General features: G+C 40.9%; 2 protein-coding genes across 7 annotated transcripts in view; one reads left to right on the top strand and one right to left on the bottom strand.

The window, feature by feature from the left end:
* Nucleotides 1-361: 361 nt before the first annotated feature.
* Nucleotides 362-4,310, top strand: LOC117219747 (SID1 transmembrane family member 1). The gene is made up of 9 exons (XM_033469128.2): nt 362-1,140; nt 1,218-1,522; nt 1,623-1,773; nt 1,927-2,010; nt 2,125-2,412; nt 2,592-3,144; nt 3,226-3,500; nt 3,564-3,773; nt 3,842-4,310. Exons 1-9 carry the CDS (start codon nt 958-960, stop codon nt 4,127-4,129), a joined length of 2,337 nt encoding a protein of 778 aa, XP_033325019.2. The 5' UTR covers nt 362-957; the 3' UTR covers nt 4,130-4,310.
* ACC (acetyl-CoA carboxylase) overlaps nt 4,151-13,415 on the bottom strand; it is a 36,829-nt gene continuing 27,564 nt past the window's right edge. For all 6 annotated transcript variants that reach the window (XM_033469118.2, XM_033469114.2, XM_076521612.1 and 3 more), the window contains 9 exons: nt 12,906-13,236; nt 11,926-12,223; nt 11,528-11,741; nt 11,076-11,409; nt 10,481-10,941; nt 6,428-10,237; nt 6,003-6,282; nt 5,642-5,922; nt 4,151-5,557 (listed from right to left, as the gene is read on the bottom strand). In XM_033469118.2, the coding sequence (XP_033325009.2) occupies nt 4,943-5,557; nt 5,642-5,922; nt 6,003-6,282; nt 6,428-10,237; nt 10,481-10,941; nt 11,076-11,409; nt 11,528-11,741; nt 11,926-12,223; nt 12,906-13,236 (6,624 nt within the window). In that variant the 3' untranslated portion in view covers nt 4,151-4,942. The remainder of the gene's footprint in view (nt 5,558-5,641; nt 5,923-6,002; nt 6,283-6,427; nt 10,238-10,480; nt 10,942-11,075; nt 11,410-11,527; nt 11,742-11,925; nt 12,224-12,905; nt 13,237-13,415) is intronic.

Here is a 13,415-nt window from a genome sequence, read left to right as displayed (position 1 = left end):
ATCCAATTATTGCAGAAATTATAATATTATATTAATATTATATATTATATTATATTATATTAATATTTTAATTTTTTAAATTATACTGTTTTTTTATACCTTGCTACTTTCGTGTTTCTTAGCTCTTACGATGCTGTGAATGATTCGAAACCATGAACTTCGAACTATCACGTCTTGGAAGAGATTTAACAAGAAATACATTTTTTAAATGTGAATGGAAAGTAATTTGCTTGTTGATTGCACGCGCTGTATCCGCTTTCGCAATTTTTAGGGCTATTTTCGCGCACGAACGTGCACGGCCACGGAGAAATTTGCCATTGGATCTGTGACCGGTTCAGCAAAAGGGTACATACACATGTACGTGATACGTAACGCAAGTGCAATGTACAATTGGAACCTGGAAAGGGAAGCATGTGGGGCTTGCCGTTATCGTGCTCTATCTGCTCTAATCAGCTCTATCTGCTCCACCGTGCCGTTGAAATGAACATCACAGCTTCAACTTTAGAACTAAAAAATATACATTTCACAAATTCGTGTCTCTGGTATACTTTGTGAACTGTCTTCCTACATTGTGTGTCAAGTTATCTTCTCATTTCTGCATAATGTGCGGTAGTATGCAATATATGTATGTACGTAGCTGTCTTTCTTTAACATACTCCAATCCGAGCGAGAGCGAAATGCTTGTCAGCAATGTATACATATAAACTGCTGGTTCAGCAAGTTAGTTTACTATATTGTCATTGTGTGGTGGGTTTCCCCGAGAACAAATTATGAATTCGTTAAACTAATCTAACCGATGTAGTATATGAAATAAAAGAAGAAACGCTAAATTCGGTAGTTGATTTCCGTTATTATATCGATCGATTCTTAATGAATAAGTTAACGATAAGCTTTGAATGTGATAAACCCGTACGATTGTTTATCTGAGATATTGTCTCTAAGCACAAATGTTTAGAAATGTTGGATATTCAACGAATCTTGACGGTTACTACTGTCTTACTAGTGGTTAATGCTTGTGATGCTATCCATACACAGAATCTGTCATTTACCCCTATTGTTACCGAGGCAGAATATGGAAAAGTATATGAGCTTGTTATAAATACTACTGTTGAATATGTCTTTTTATATCGCACCGACAATGTAAGTATTTACATCTGTATTAATATTCTTATCGTATTCTACTTGTATATTCAGTGATACATTTATGCACATAATAGGCAACTTGGATGGAAACTGCGAGAATCAATGTTGAAAGCGATGCCTCTCATGATCGACCTCTCATCGTAGTCGTACGTCAGAAGAGACAAATTTTGTCGTGGCAAATACCTCTTGTAGTGACTAGCAAATATTTTGATAGCGTAGCTTATAATAAAACCAGTCGTACATTGTGTTCAACTAAAGATTACGAGGCAGAATATGGAGAAGGGGACGAAGAATTTATTACTGTTAGTATATCTACAGCTAGTCACAAGAACATTTCATTTAAACTGAACGTAACACAGGATCTCCATTTCTATTTAAGGTATTCATTTAGTTCGCCTTGTCTTTAATTACTACCCATTAATCAATAAAATGTATAGTATCAAGAAATCTTAATGACAGTGACTTGTATTATCTTTTAGATCAGGTGAAGAAAGATCTGTAACGATTTCACCATCTGAACCTAACTATTATGGTTATACCTTCCCAAAAGAAGCAGAAAGTTCTTCGGTGATTGTGCATGTTGAATCTGGGAATGATATTTGTATGACAGTTTCAATACAAAATACTTCTGTAAGTTAACTTGATTGTGAACACGGGAAAGCATAATTTGAATTATACATGTACAGAATATTTCAATAGCTACTTGAGTAGCAATGTTTTTCGTTTCGTAATTGCACTAATATATTAATATTTTTAATAGTAGGTATTTTTATTTGTTCTCAGTGTCCTGTATTCGATTTAGAAAGGAATATCGAATTTACTGGTGCTTGGCAAACTGTAACTCGTAAAGGTGGTATAACTGTGCCAGTAAGTATTTTTCTTAACTTCTAGAAAACATAACTATTGATAAAATAAATGCAATCAATTGTTTCAGTACAACATAATTAAAACTAAACTTAAACTTTCATTATGGATTTTTAGAAAGAAGCATATCCATTAGGCTTTTTTGTTGTGTTAGTCGTAAAAGGTGATGACAGTGATTGTGTTGGATCACCTAGTATAATGTCTGTAAGAAATAAAGATGTGAAATTAAAAATAGTTAACAGTGTTACAAAACAAGATTATCTTATTGCATCGGGAGTTGCCATATCTGTTATAGGTATTTTCGTTCTGATTTATGTTGTGGGCACTGTAGTAACAAAAATTAAAGAAGGTAGAAAAATTGCCCAGGAAACACTGAACGAACAAGAAGATGAGAATAGTGTGGAGGTAGGATTATTAATGTAACCAGATGGAATTACATTAAAATATCAATATCAATTTAACAAGAGATTATATATCGCAAAACGGTTTCAGATCGGAATTTATATTTTTTGATATTGGATTTAAAGCCTTTAAATTGTGACTGTTTAGTTTACAAAATATCTAAAACATTATTTATATTTTAGGCTGGACCCTATCAGTCTGAGACTGTTGAATGTGAAGATTCTTCACTTGATGAAGACGACATTGACCTATTGGAAGACAGTGAATATGACAAAGATGTTATACGAACGAAACTTGTGCTTTCGGTGTGCGATTTGGCACGCAAAGACCCAAAGATTCTGCGACACAAATCCCGATTGTATTTATATTATTTAATAACGGTTGCTATATTTTACACATTGCCCGTTGTGCAATTGGTGCTAACGTACCAGAACGTGCTTCACGTTACTGGAAACCAAGATATGTGTTACTATAATTTTCTCTGTGCTCATCCATTGAAACAGTTGTCGGATTTCAACCATGTGTTTTCGAATTTTGGATATGTTATATTGGGTCTTTTATTTATTTTCTTAACAAATTCTCGGGAGCTTAATGCAGTCGATAGAGAGAGAAATAAATTTTACGGTATACCGCAACATTATGGCTTATTCTATGCAATGGGCACTGCGCTAATTATGGAAGGAGTACTCTCAGCAAGTTACCATGTGTGTCCAAATCACAGCAACTTCCAATTTGGTAACATGAATATTACTTAATATTATCAATGCCATAGTACATTTAATATTGTAATTAATATTTCTCTTCTTGTTTTTTTAGATACCAGTTTCATGTATATGATAGCAGTGCTTTGTATGATAAAAATTTATCAAACCCGTCATCCTGATATAAATGCTCGGGCACCGGTCACATTCGGTATACTGGCATTCGTAATTTTCATCGGACTAGTTGGTGTCCTGGATGGTTCAACACTTTTTTGGATCATATTTACAATCGCACATTTGTCTATTTGTTTGTTCTTAACAATCCAAATTTACTACATGGGGCGATGGAGGTGGTATGGATTCAAAAGTGTTGTTATGAGGATAATACAGGTAATTTCATATTATTGCCAATAATAAGTTCACCGATCTTTTTTAAATGAATGATTTTTACAGAACTGTAGATACGACGCAAATGTGGGAATTGGATATATGCTCCGACCGTTGTATTTGGGTCGATTTATAATGCTTGTCGTAGCAAATTTATGTAACGTTGCTCTCGCGGTATATGGAAATATAACTCACGAGAAAAATTTTGCAACGTTCTTATTAGCCATACTAATGTCCAATTTAATTTTGTATACCTTTTTTTACATCATAATGAAGGTAAGTGTAGACAAAGCGCACACATGTTCAAGGAGTTTGATTAATTATTAATCGGCTTTGTATTTCAGAAATGTCATAAAGAGCGGATTCTATTGCAACCATTAGCTTATCTTATTTTGTCGGTTGTAGCCTGGGCATCTGCCATGTACTTTTTCATAAACAAAACGATTTCGTGGGCGCTTACCCCAGCAGAATCTCGACTTTACAATCAACCCTGTGTGCTACTTAACTTTTTCGATAATCATGACATTTGGCATTTTTTGTCCGCTTTCGCTATGTTCTTCTCATTTATGGTTTTGCTTACCCTGGACGACGATCTTCTTGACGTACACAGAAGTCAAATACCAGTCTTTTAAGGGTAATAACACGATAAAACGTTAATTTGGAATTTTCTATTTTTACCTCTTTATGAGAATATGACTGCATATAATATACATTTTACCTCGATTTTAATGAATTAAAAATAGTATAAAATATATATGTATATATAAAGATCATATAGTAACTATTTTGTATTAAACGCTTTAATTCCTTTAATCACTCAGATTCATAAAACTTTTCATTATTTATTCCTTACAATCAACCCGATCTTCAATAAAATATTAATTCTTTAAGTGCAAAGGAAGTTTTTTTGATATTTCGTATTATGATTATGAGAAAACAGTATTTAACATTTTGGTAAAACTTACCCATTGACTTTGTCTTACCGATACAATGGAAAGATGGCGTGTACGATCGTTTTAGTTAGTCGTTCGGTAAAATTAAACGCAACGAACGAACTTTCTTCTAAAAATAAATATATGTATATATACGTGTAAATATATATATGTATATATATATACACACATAACTTCTATATTCATGAATACACTTATCGTAAACGATGGGCATACTTTGCCAATGGTTTAGGAAACGGCAGTTACACTGTCTGATACTCGATAGCATCATCCTTGAACAGTATTAACGTACATGTTCGCCATTTTTACTTTCTAGCATCAAGTAACGCGCTATCGATAGAAACAGGTATTAACTTTTCGAAATTATGCTATTCCCGTAGAATTTACTATTAACAAGATGATATAACGAGCGTCTGTACAATTAATTCTAACGGAGTTACATACACCAGGTACGTGGATAGGCAGAGAATCTTGTGAATTTTATCAAAAATATTAAGACGAGGCACTCGAGTCATTATGATGTTCTTGGGCAGTGGTCTCTAGTTGCGATAATGTCCTAAGCAATTCCGCGCGTTCTGTCGGCTGTAACCTATGGGCGATTTCCAAGATTGCAGTTAGCCTGACCTCTGGACAGGCCTCAAGAGCCTCTTTGATTTGCGAAACAACTGCATCTTGCTTTACGCAGGTTATATTTCGTGCAATAACACTGTTCTCGCTTTGGCGTTGACTTTCCAACCAGTTGGTTGCAGCTTCATCCTGATCCCACAAGTAACACTCGGTCGGGCCTTTATCTTCTATGAACCATCTCCGCAACATCGCACCAACTTGCCTGACATCGAAACGCGGCTGGGTGGACAAGACTTCTTCCCTTATTTGATCTTCCAGAAGCCTTCTCCTGAGCCGCCAATAGAGTAACCTACGCGCCTTTCGCCAAGGAATTATGTCATGAATCGTGCTCTTCTCGAACATTCTCTCCGGTGTATCGTGGAGATCCGCAAAGTGGACTGCAACTTGACGATACATGGGTTCTAATTCCAGTTCTCGCTTCCGTATTTTAGACTCGATTTCTGTTCGTTCTTCTGGTGTATTTACATTAGATAATTTTTCCTGAAAGAATATTTACATTTGACGAAATCTATTCGTAAGCATATAAAAATACTGTGTTCGTGTAGCAGGGCATAAAACAATCACCTTGAGTTTTATAATCACTGAATCCACTCTGTGCATAGTTTTAACTAAATCTTTCGTCCTAAATTTGATTTCAACTATACCCTCAGGTTCCAGAACACCAGCTCTGCTTGTATTGTCAGCGAACATTTCCATGTAACGAGGGTTTATAGTTGGGTCGACTACAGCCCAAGCGCCACCTCGTAATTCTCCATTAGGTGGAATATACACAAATATCGGTTTTGAATATTCCCGTAAACCGTCTACTATGTACGCACCGAATTTGATGATCTGCTCGTACATATCTGTAGTAAAGTACATTGTTTATATGTACTATAAAAAATATTAAAAATAATATTCATAATTGCCGGGAATATATAAATACCTTTCATTCCACCAGAGAATCCTCTCCAGTTGGCGAAGATGAAAAGTGGTATCTCTTCTTTCCTAAAATCTTGGATAGCTTGGGCAGTTTTGTACGCGCTGTCAGGGAACCATACTTGTCCTGCTTGGGATATAGTTTTCGCCTCTGAGTCGAGATTGGCAGGATCAGCTGGTAAATGTAGCTCGACACACCTTGTTTCTACTGCGATAACACCGCACGGAATTCCGCCTAATCGGGCTCTTCCGGTTACCACAGTTTGAGCCCAGGGTCTCATTATTTCCTACAAAAACGGAAAGGTTAATTATAACTATGAAGATTTTTATAAAAAAATATATAACACAAATTCCGGATAGATGGAAGACTGTATAAGTAGCGATTGATTATAAATTCGAGTTGATAGACTTGTAAGGTAGTAAATGTCATACCTGCCAAGAACCCCGATCAAAGAATCCGCTTTCCCAGCCATTTATTTCATTCTGCGACTGCCTGCCATCGAGCATCCACCTAGGATCGTAGGCTGTCTTTGTGGGCACGTAACCGATTTCTCTGTCAATTGGATCGGGAAGCGGCGACGGTAGTATAGGAAGTGGTGCACCTTTGAACTTAGGACAATAGCTCAACCACCTTAAAGCGGTTTCGACACCGTCCAAGTCTCTTTCGTCCGTTGCATGGGACACACCGTTGTAATGCATAATTTGTATACCACCCAGTTGATTGTTACTCGCGTACACTTCGCGACCCAATACGGTATTCAATGCTTTGTAACCGGTCAAGATAATGTGCGAGTTCTCTATCTGAATGACTCTCTGTCCAAGACGTAACAGGTATGCTCCAATACCAATAGCTCTACAGGATACGATAGAAATTGTAATTATCTCGTCGTAAGCTCTGGACGTTTCGCCAGCGATCATGCCGGCGTATTTCAAGTTCTCTACACCAAGACCATCATCCTTGCCGATGACGTCCGTAATTTTGTAACGAGATTCTCCCCGATCTTCGATCAACGAAGCCTTCACAGAATTAAGCGGCGCTAACCGAGCATAGTCGTCCGGTGTCAAATAAATATATTTAAATCCTTTCTCCGGTTCGTTCTCATCTTCCCAGCAGATTTTAAAGAGCGCCTTCACTTCTTCCGCCAGACCAATGCGCGCTCCAGAATTCGCAGAGAAATAAACTCTGGGAATGCCAAGCTGTCTGGCTCTTTCGGATGCTCTGCAGAATACCAAGTCTTCTTTCGGACCAAAGGAACCGATTAAATAGGTCAAGTCGTTTGCTATCAATATAATGTCCCGGCCGGTCTCCGGATATTCAGGTGTGTACAGTTTTAATCTCCAAGCCACCATGCCAACATTATTTTCACCGGGAAGTCGCTTTTGCTCCACTAAATTGTCACCCTCCATGACCAATTCTACGCAATCCATCACTGGATTTGGAACAGTTATATTGCAGTTCGACCTCTCTTCTATGTACTTCTGCCAGATCTTTTCGGTTTGCTGCCTGAACATATCAGGCAAATCATACACGTAAGTCGTACCGGCGCTTTGAGCCTGGAATCGTTTTGCTTGAAGATAATCTTTGGTTAAATATGGCGTGGAAATCTGCAGACCATGCATGGATCCCGACTTCCGCAGGTCGGTGGACTCGAAGCGAATAATACCAGTCTTTGGATCTGTCACCTCTGTGTACAGATGCAAGTCTATGCTATAACCGCTGTCATTGGCGATGCACAAGCGTATGATGCTTGCCGGCTTGCCCGGAGCTGGACGAATTGCCATTTTGATCTCGGCATGACGTACCCTCAGTTTCCACAACCGAGAACCGTATCTCAGAACCATATCGTTCACGCTCTCTTCCATTTTCGCTGGGTCCATGATGACCGTGGGAACAAAGTTCAGGAATATGTGATTGCACTCGGTACGCTTAGCGAGCGGATGCGAGAAGGCGACTTCCAATTCGTCCATGGCCTCCAATAAAACCCGTTCACCTTCGTTCTGAAGATAATCGAAACTGGCCTCTTTGGTAATTAGATCGGAGTGTCTTATGATAGAACGGATGAAGAACCGATAATCGGTGACTTGTTGCCCTTTGGCGACCTTCGCGTGGCCAAGATAAAGATGCATCTTTTGGTTTGAGGTAGGTAGAGCTTCTAGGTCGTAGGTTCTCATTCGGTTCAATTCCAACTGGAACGCGCACCCTGGCTCGAGGTGCCGATAAATCTTGTCCTCCAAGAAACCGTCCCTCTGACGGAAGGTGAAGAATTTCGGGAATTGCCTCTTCTTCAAAACAGCGAACGTTACTCTTCTGATACCTCGCGAGATCAGTTCTTCTTTGTTCGAGGTACACCAGTCTCCGAACACTTGCGCCAACGATTCGTCATCGTGATTCTCTACGTTGTCTTGGACGGCGACGCTAAGGATGTGCACCGGTTCGGCAGGCCTCTCGCCCAGTTCAACCGCAACGACGGGTTCCGCGTTACTCATAGACACGTTTATGGACGTGCTATGCCTGGATTCGCTGCCAGCCGCATCCACTGCTTCCAGAACTTTGGCGGATATCGAGCTCGGCGAAGAGAGGTCTTCCAACAGATCGAGCACCTCGTCGGAATATCTGATGAATTGTTCCATGTCTTGGAAAGCTGCCATGGCTCCGATCCTGTGATTCACCGAAGACTGACTCTGCCGGTTCGGATGATTAATGGGCAACAGAAACTGGAAGTGTACGAGAGGAACCTCGCCGGACAATTCCAAATGCTGCAAACAGGTCAATTCGTAACTAATGTAGGCTCTTCTAACGTAGACTTCCAACGCGGCGTTGCAGACCGTCCGATTGGTATGATAAAAGAAATCGTGTAGAATATCGAAGATCGATGTCTCGGAGAGAATTAGTTTCTGCAGATTCTCCGGGTGGAAATCGTGACCGTACATGTCCACTGCCGACAAGAATATAGACTCCATTTGGTTGTGTCTCAATTCGTAAGCAGGCTGATGGGCAGCGATCAAGATCTGTCTGGCCCGTAACGCAACTCTGCTATGTTCTGTACGATTCAAGCTAGTCAACTCTGTCAATGTACTGGACAGCTCGTCCGTGAGGCCGGGCTCGTTCGCCCAAATGTGATCGATTAGCATAGTAACTAGGACGTTCTTCTTGGTAACTTGGTTGTGACTGAAAATCATTCCTGTCACTGTAGCCACGTCATCCTTGTATTCGTCTATCAATGCTGAAACACATTTGTCGTAGTGACCTTGCTGGAATTGGGACTCGACGGTGTAGTAGAGCCTGAGAAGTTCGTGAACGGCGGTCTTCATTCTTCCACGTATGCCGTTCCGATATTTTTGTACCAACTGAACAATAGCTTGCGTGGTCAAGAAGAAAACGTCCCGTTCGGATCGCTTCGATAGCGACGCCGCGTGTCCATCGATCACAGCGGCGATCTGCTGACTAGGAAATTGTGCTAAAACAGAGGTGATGTTCCTTTCGTACAGGGACATCAATTTCCTAATTTTCTTCTCAACAGAAATTGGAATTCTGCCGGATATCGTGGCGATCACCTCTTGCAGTTCGAGCAAAGGCAAACTAGGGTCGCGCAACGAGTTCATAAACATCTCGAGAAGTTCGCGTACGCGCGGTAGATGGTACGGATCGGGCAAGCAATATCCGCCCAAAATGTTCTCCAAACCCTCTCTGTACTTAGCATGAAGATGGTTCAATTTCTCCGAGATAGCAGGAGCTTCGGTTTCCGGGAACTGGCCAGTGTAGTCCTGGGCTTTGGTTACTAGACTTGGGTCATCTAACTCTAAATGCGCAATCAGAGTACCAGCGTCGAGGACCGCGCCAGGTCTCTTGATATAGAAAACGCTTCCAGCTTCGCTAGCGGTCACCGACATCACCATTTTCATTACTTCGATCTCCGCGTAAGCCTGTCCGGCGTTTACGTGACCGCCGTCCTCAACCAGAAAGCTGATCAACTTCCCGGCCGAAGGTGATCGCAACAAAGATGGATCGTTGTCTTTCTCGAAGACGCAAGTTTGGTTTCCTATTACAATTCTATAACGGTCGACCTCCTCTCTCATGTAGGTAGTGAAACTAGCTCCGTCCAGAGAGAGCAGCAGACCGCCGTCCGAGAGTCGATGTACTTCTACCTCTTTGTAAGAACCATTCATGCTAAGAAAGTAACTGTTGGGTCCTGATTTGGCTGTTTGTACTTTGTATTTGTACCCATCGTTAATGAGTTCAACCTGAAATTCAAAGTAATGGTCAATTCGAATGTGAAACGTAGAATTCATTTAGTATTCAACCCTGTACTACTCTCTGCCGAAGTAGCAAACTTTTAAGATACTTGAAAGCAGTAATGCTCTTGATTTCGAAGAGCAAGGCAGTTCTTAATTGAAACAACGATTCATTGAAATAAAAGGAGTGAGAAGCGTATTGTAAAGTTTATCTAAAGAATTACTGATTTCCTAGCGGTGTCAAGTACTCACGTCGACTACGTTCTCCAAGTCATTACCAGCTTGTATCTGTCCCTTCTCTAATGCAGTTTGGAATCCACTGAAAGCAGCTGTGATAGTTCTATCAGCGATATGAAGAGCGCCGCAGGTTACAGCTAGCAATACGTCCGGCTTTTCGCTTCTAACACGTTCAGAAATTAATAGATCAAGCCAAGCTGTGTCTATATTATTCTGCTGGAAGGATTCTGTTTCTAGTAATGTGATCAGATATTCGACGGTTGTTCTAAAGTCACCCCTGATGCTCAACTCCTTCAGAGCAATGACCAAATTTTCTCTAGCTTGATTACGATCTTCTCCCCAAGAGAAACAGTGACCGAACTGCGAGTCCGCGAATTCATGAAGACCGCCAGAAGCGCCTACTGAGAAGTAGCCCCATACGTTCTTCGAGGATCTAAAGTTCAGTTCTTGGACAGTACCGGAACTTGGTTTGAAACCTGAAAAGTATATTCTTCATGGTCTTCTCTGCATCGATCTCGCGCGTAGCAAATATTAGAGATAACAATTTCTGTCGGTGCACTCCAATTGCATCGTGAACGTGAATTATTCATACAATTAAAATGATGTCTACCTTCGTCCGGATTTTCACTAGTAATTCTTGCCGCTATTACGTGACCCCATGGTTGCGGTTTGTGTCGCGGCTGATCGAAATCAATAATGCTGTCACCCCATGGACTTTCGCCATAAAGAAGACGAATATCCTTGATGTGATGAAGCTGCAATCCCATAGCGATTTGAAGCTGGGCAGCCGGTAAATTGACGTCAGACACCATCTCCGTGCAGGGATGCTCCACTTGCAGACGCGGATTCAACTCCAAGAAGTAATATCGCCCAGAAGTGTCGTACAGGTATTCCACAGTACCTGCGCTGACGTATCCAACCATTTTGGCCAATCTAACAGCGGCCTGTCGTGGAACAATATAATAAAATGTGTTTCACTCGGGTGTAAAATACTATTCCGCGTGCATTTGAATCGGCTATTTCATCGTCGCGACTCGATAGCCGTGTACCGTTAGCAATTACCTTCTCCATCTCTTCGAACACTTCCGGCTTGGCAATTACGGCTGGCGCTTCTTCAATAATTTTCTGATGTCTTCTCTGAATGGAGCAATCACGACCGAACAACGATATCGCGTTTCCATAATTATCTGCTAATAATTGAACTTCCAAGTGGCGCGCACACTTCGCCAGTTTCATAATAAATATGGGAGACCCAGGTATCTCGGTTTGTACCTGTCTATAAAGAGAATTTACAAGTTTGTCAGTAAACGTTTTTCATCACGGACATCTTTCACGTCGCTGTTGTAATTCTAAGATGTACCGGACACGTCTTTTTTGAAAAACGAATTTACGCGAGCTCGAAGCATTTAACGGACAAGCTAGTGTTCACGCAGATTACGTATCGTTGGACATTCATTTACCTAAACAACGTAGGCAATTCTTCGGCGTTCTCTACTTTTCTGATGCCCTTGCCACCACCACCTTCGCTGGCTTTCACCATTACCGGAAAACCGATCTTGTTCGCTGCCGCCAAACATTCTTCCACCGTCGAGACGCATCCTTTTTTGAACAGTTCCGACGATATCTTTATCTTCTTCCCGCTGTACTGAGCCGTCAGCTCCGATCCTGACCACGGTAATGTCGGCACATCGGCGGTTTGCGCCACTATACTTGAGGCGATCTTGTCACCGAGGGCCCACATAGCTCTCTCGGACGGCCCTGAAAGAATTTTTATTCGTCTTAACCGTGTCGTCGTTGTCTCATTCGCTTTTGTTACACGGGACTCTTCAAATACTGGTAATCATATTATTTGATCATAGGTAAGATTTCAAGTAGTCTGTCTCAAATACTATACTACAACAATACATACTATACTGTACAATACTAAAAGCAAAAACTCGAACGCCGATGAATCAAACGGATTGTTAAATTTACTTTCAAGTAAATTCTTCCTAATTCTCCTTCAACTTATAAACAAAAATGGACAATTTGTTACTACATTTTTACAGTTTCCGATTACGAATAATTATAAAAACGAGATGCAAGGCTGGAATAATCGTATCCCCTCTTTCAAAAGTGTCCATTTCCGTTTACAAACTGAAGGAAAATTAGGAACACTTTACTCTACTATACAAATCTAGTTTTATTCGACTTTCGTTGACCACGATTGACTCGAACAATTTCTATTTGTCCATAAAGATCCGCAGATCCGCATTTCACCTAATCGTCTCTGCCATAAACGCGTCAAATCCGCGATCTATCTGTTACATCCCGAGCTCTTCGGGATCCGTGTTGCTCGCGCCGGTCGAAGAAGAAACGAACATTCGAGACAACCGAATGTTTAATTCATCCGATCATCTCGTCGAGAGGACGGTGTCCCGGTCCGTCTCTCCGAACGTACCGATGAAGCTGATGTTGTTCTTGTGAAGCAACTCCGGCAACTTCGGATTCTCGGACGCGTGACCCCATCCAGCCCACACCGCCTGGACCTGAAGCCGAATGGCGATGTCGACGATCAGCTCTACGTTCGCGTAATTGTTGTTGTTCGTGCCTCCGGGTACAGGAACATACTGATCTGCCATTTTGATGTACTCCGCGTTCGCTTTGAGATCCTCCGGCGTGACCATCACGACGAACCGAACGGCCCGCTCGATCTTGAACATCTCGTAGGACCAACGACGTATCGAACGCATGCATTTCACTGCCGCTATTCCGTTGTTCGCGATCAGCACCTGCGAAAACAGAATATTCGATGAATTAAATTTGTTCGTTTATATCTAAGGAATTAAATGATTCTTGTAAATAGTCGGTCCTATGATCTTCGCTCGAGAACAAAGGAATTCCGAGGAATTTATCAGAATTTATCAACCCTAAAATTAATGAAACTTCGCGTACAATTTTAGCAAGCCCC

Source organism: Megalopta genalis, chromosome 5 (genome assembly GCF_051020955.1).
Source record: "Megalopta genalis isolate 19385.01 chromosome 5, iyMegGena1_principal, whole genome shotgun sequence".
Classification (NCBI taxonomy): Eukaryota; Metazoa; Arthropoda; class Insecta; order Hymenoptera; family Halictidae; genus Megalopta; species Megalopta genalis.
This window is presented reverse-complemented; position numbering and strand designations above follow the sequence as displayed.

Bases quoted from the DNA above. Each gene is read 5' to 3' on its own strand.
- LOC117219747 (XM_033469128.2), top strand. From the start codon at position 958: ATGTTGGATATTCAACGAATCTTGACGGTTACTACTGTCTTACTAGTG. The intron at 1,141-1,217 runs GTAAGTATTTAC...TGCACATAATAG, and splicing joins TTTTATATCGCACCGACAAT to GCAACTTGGATGGAAACTGC. The intron at 1,523-1,622 runs GTATTCATTTAG...ATTATCTTTTAG, and splicing joins GATCTCCATTTCTATTTAAG to ATCAGGTGAAGAAAGATCTG.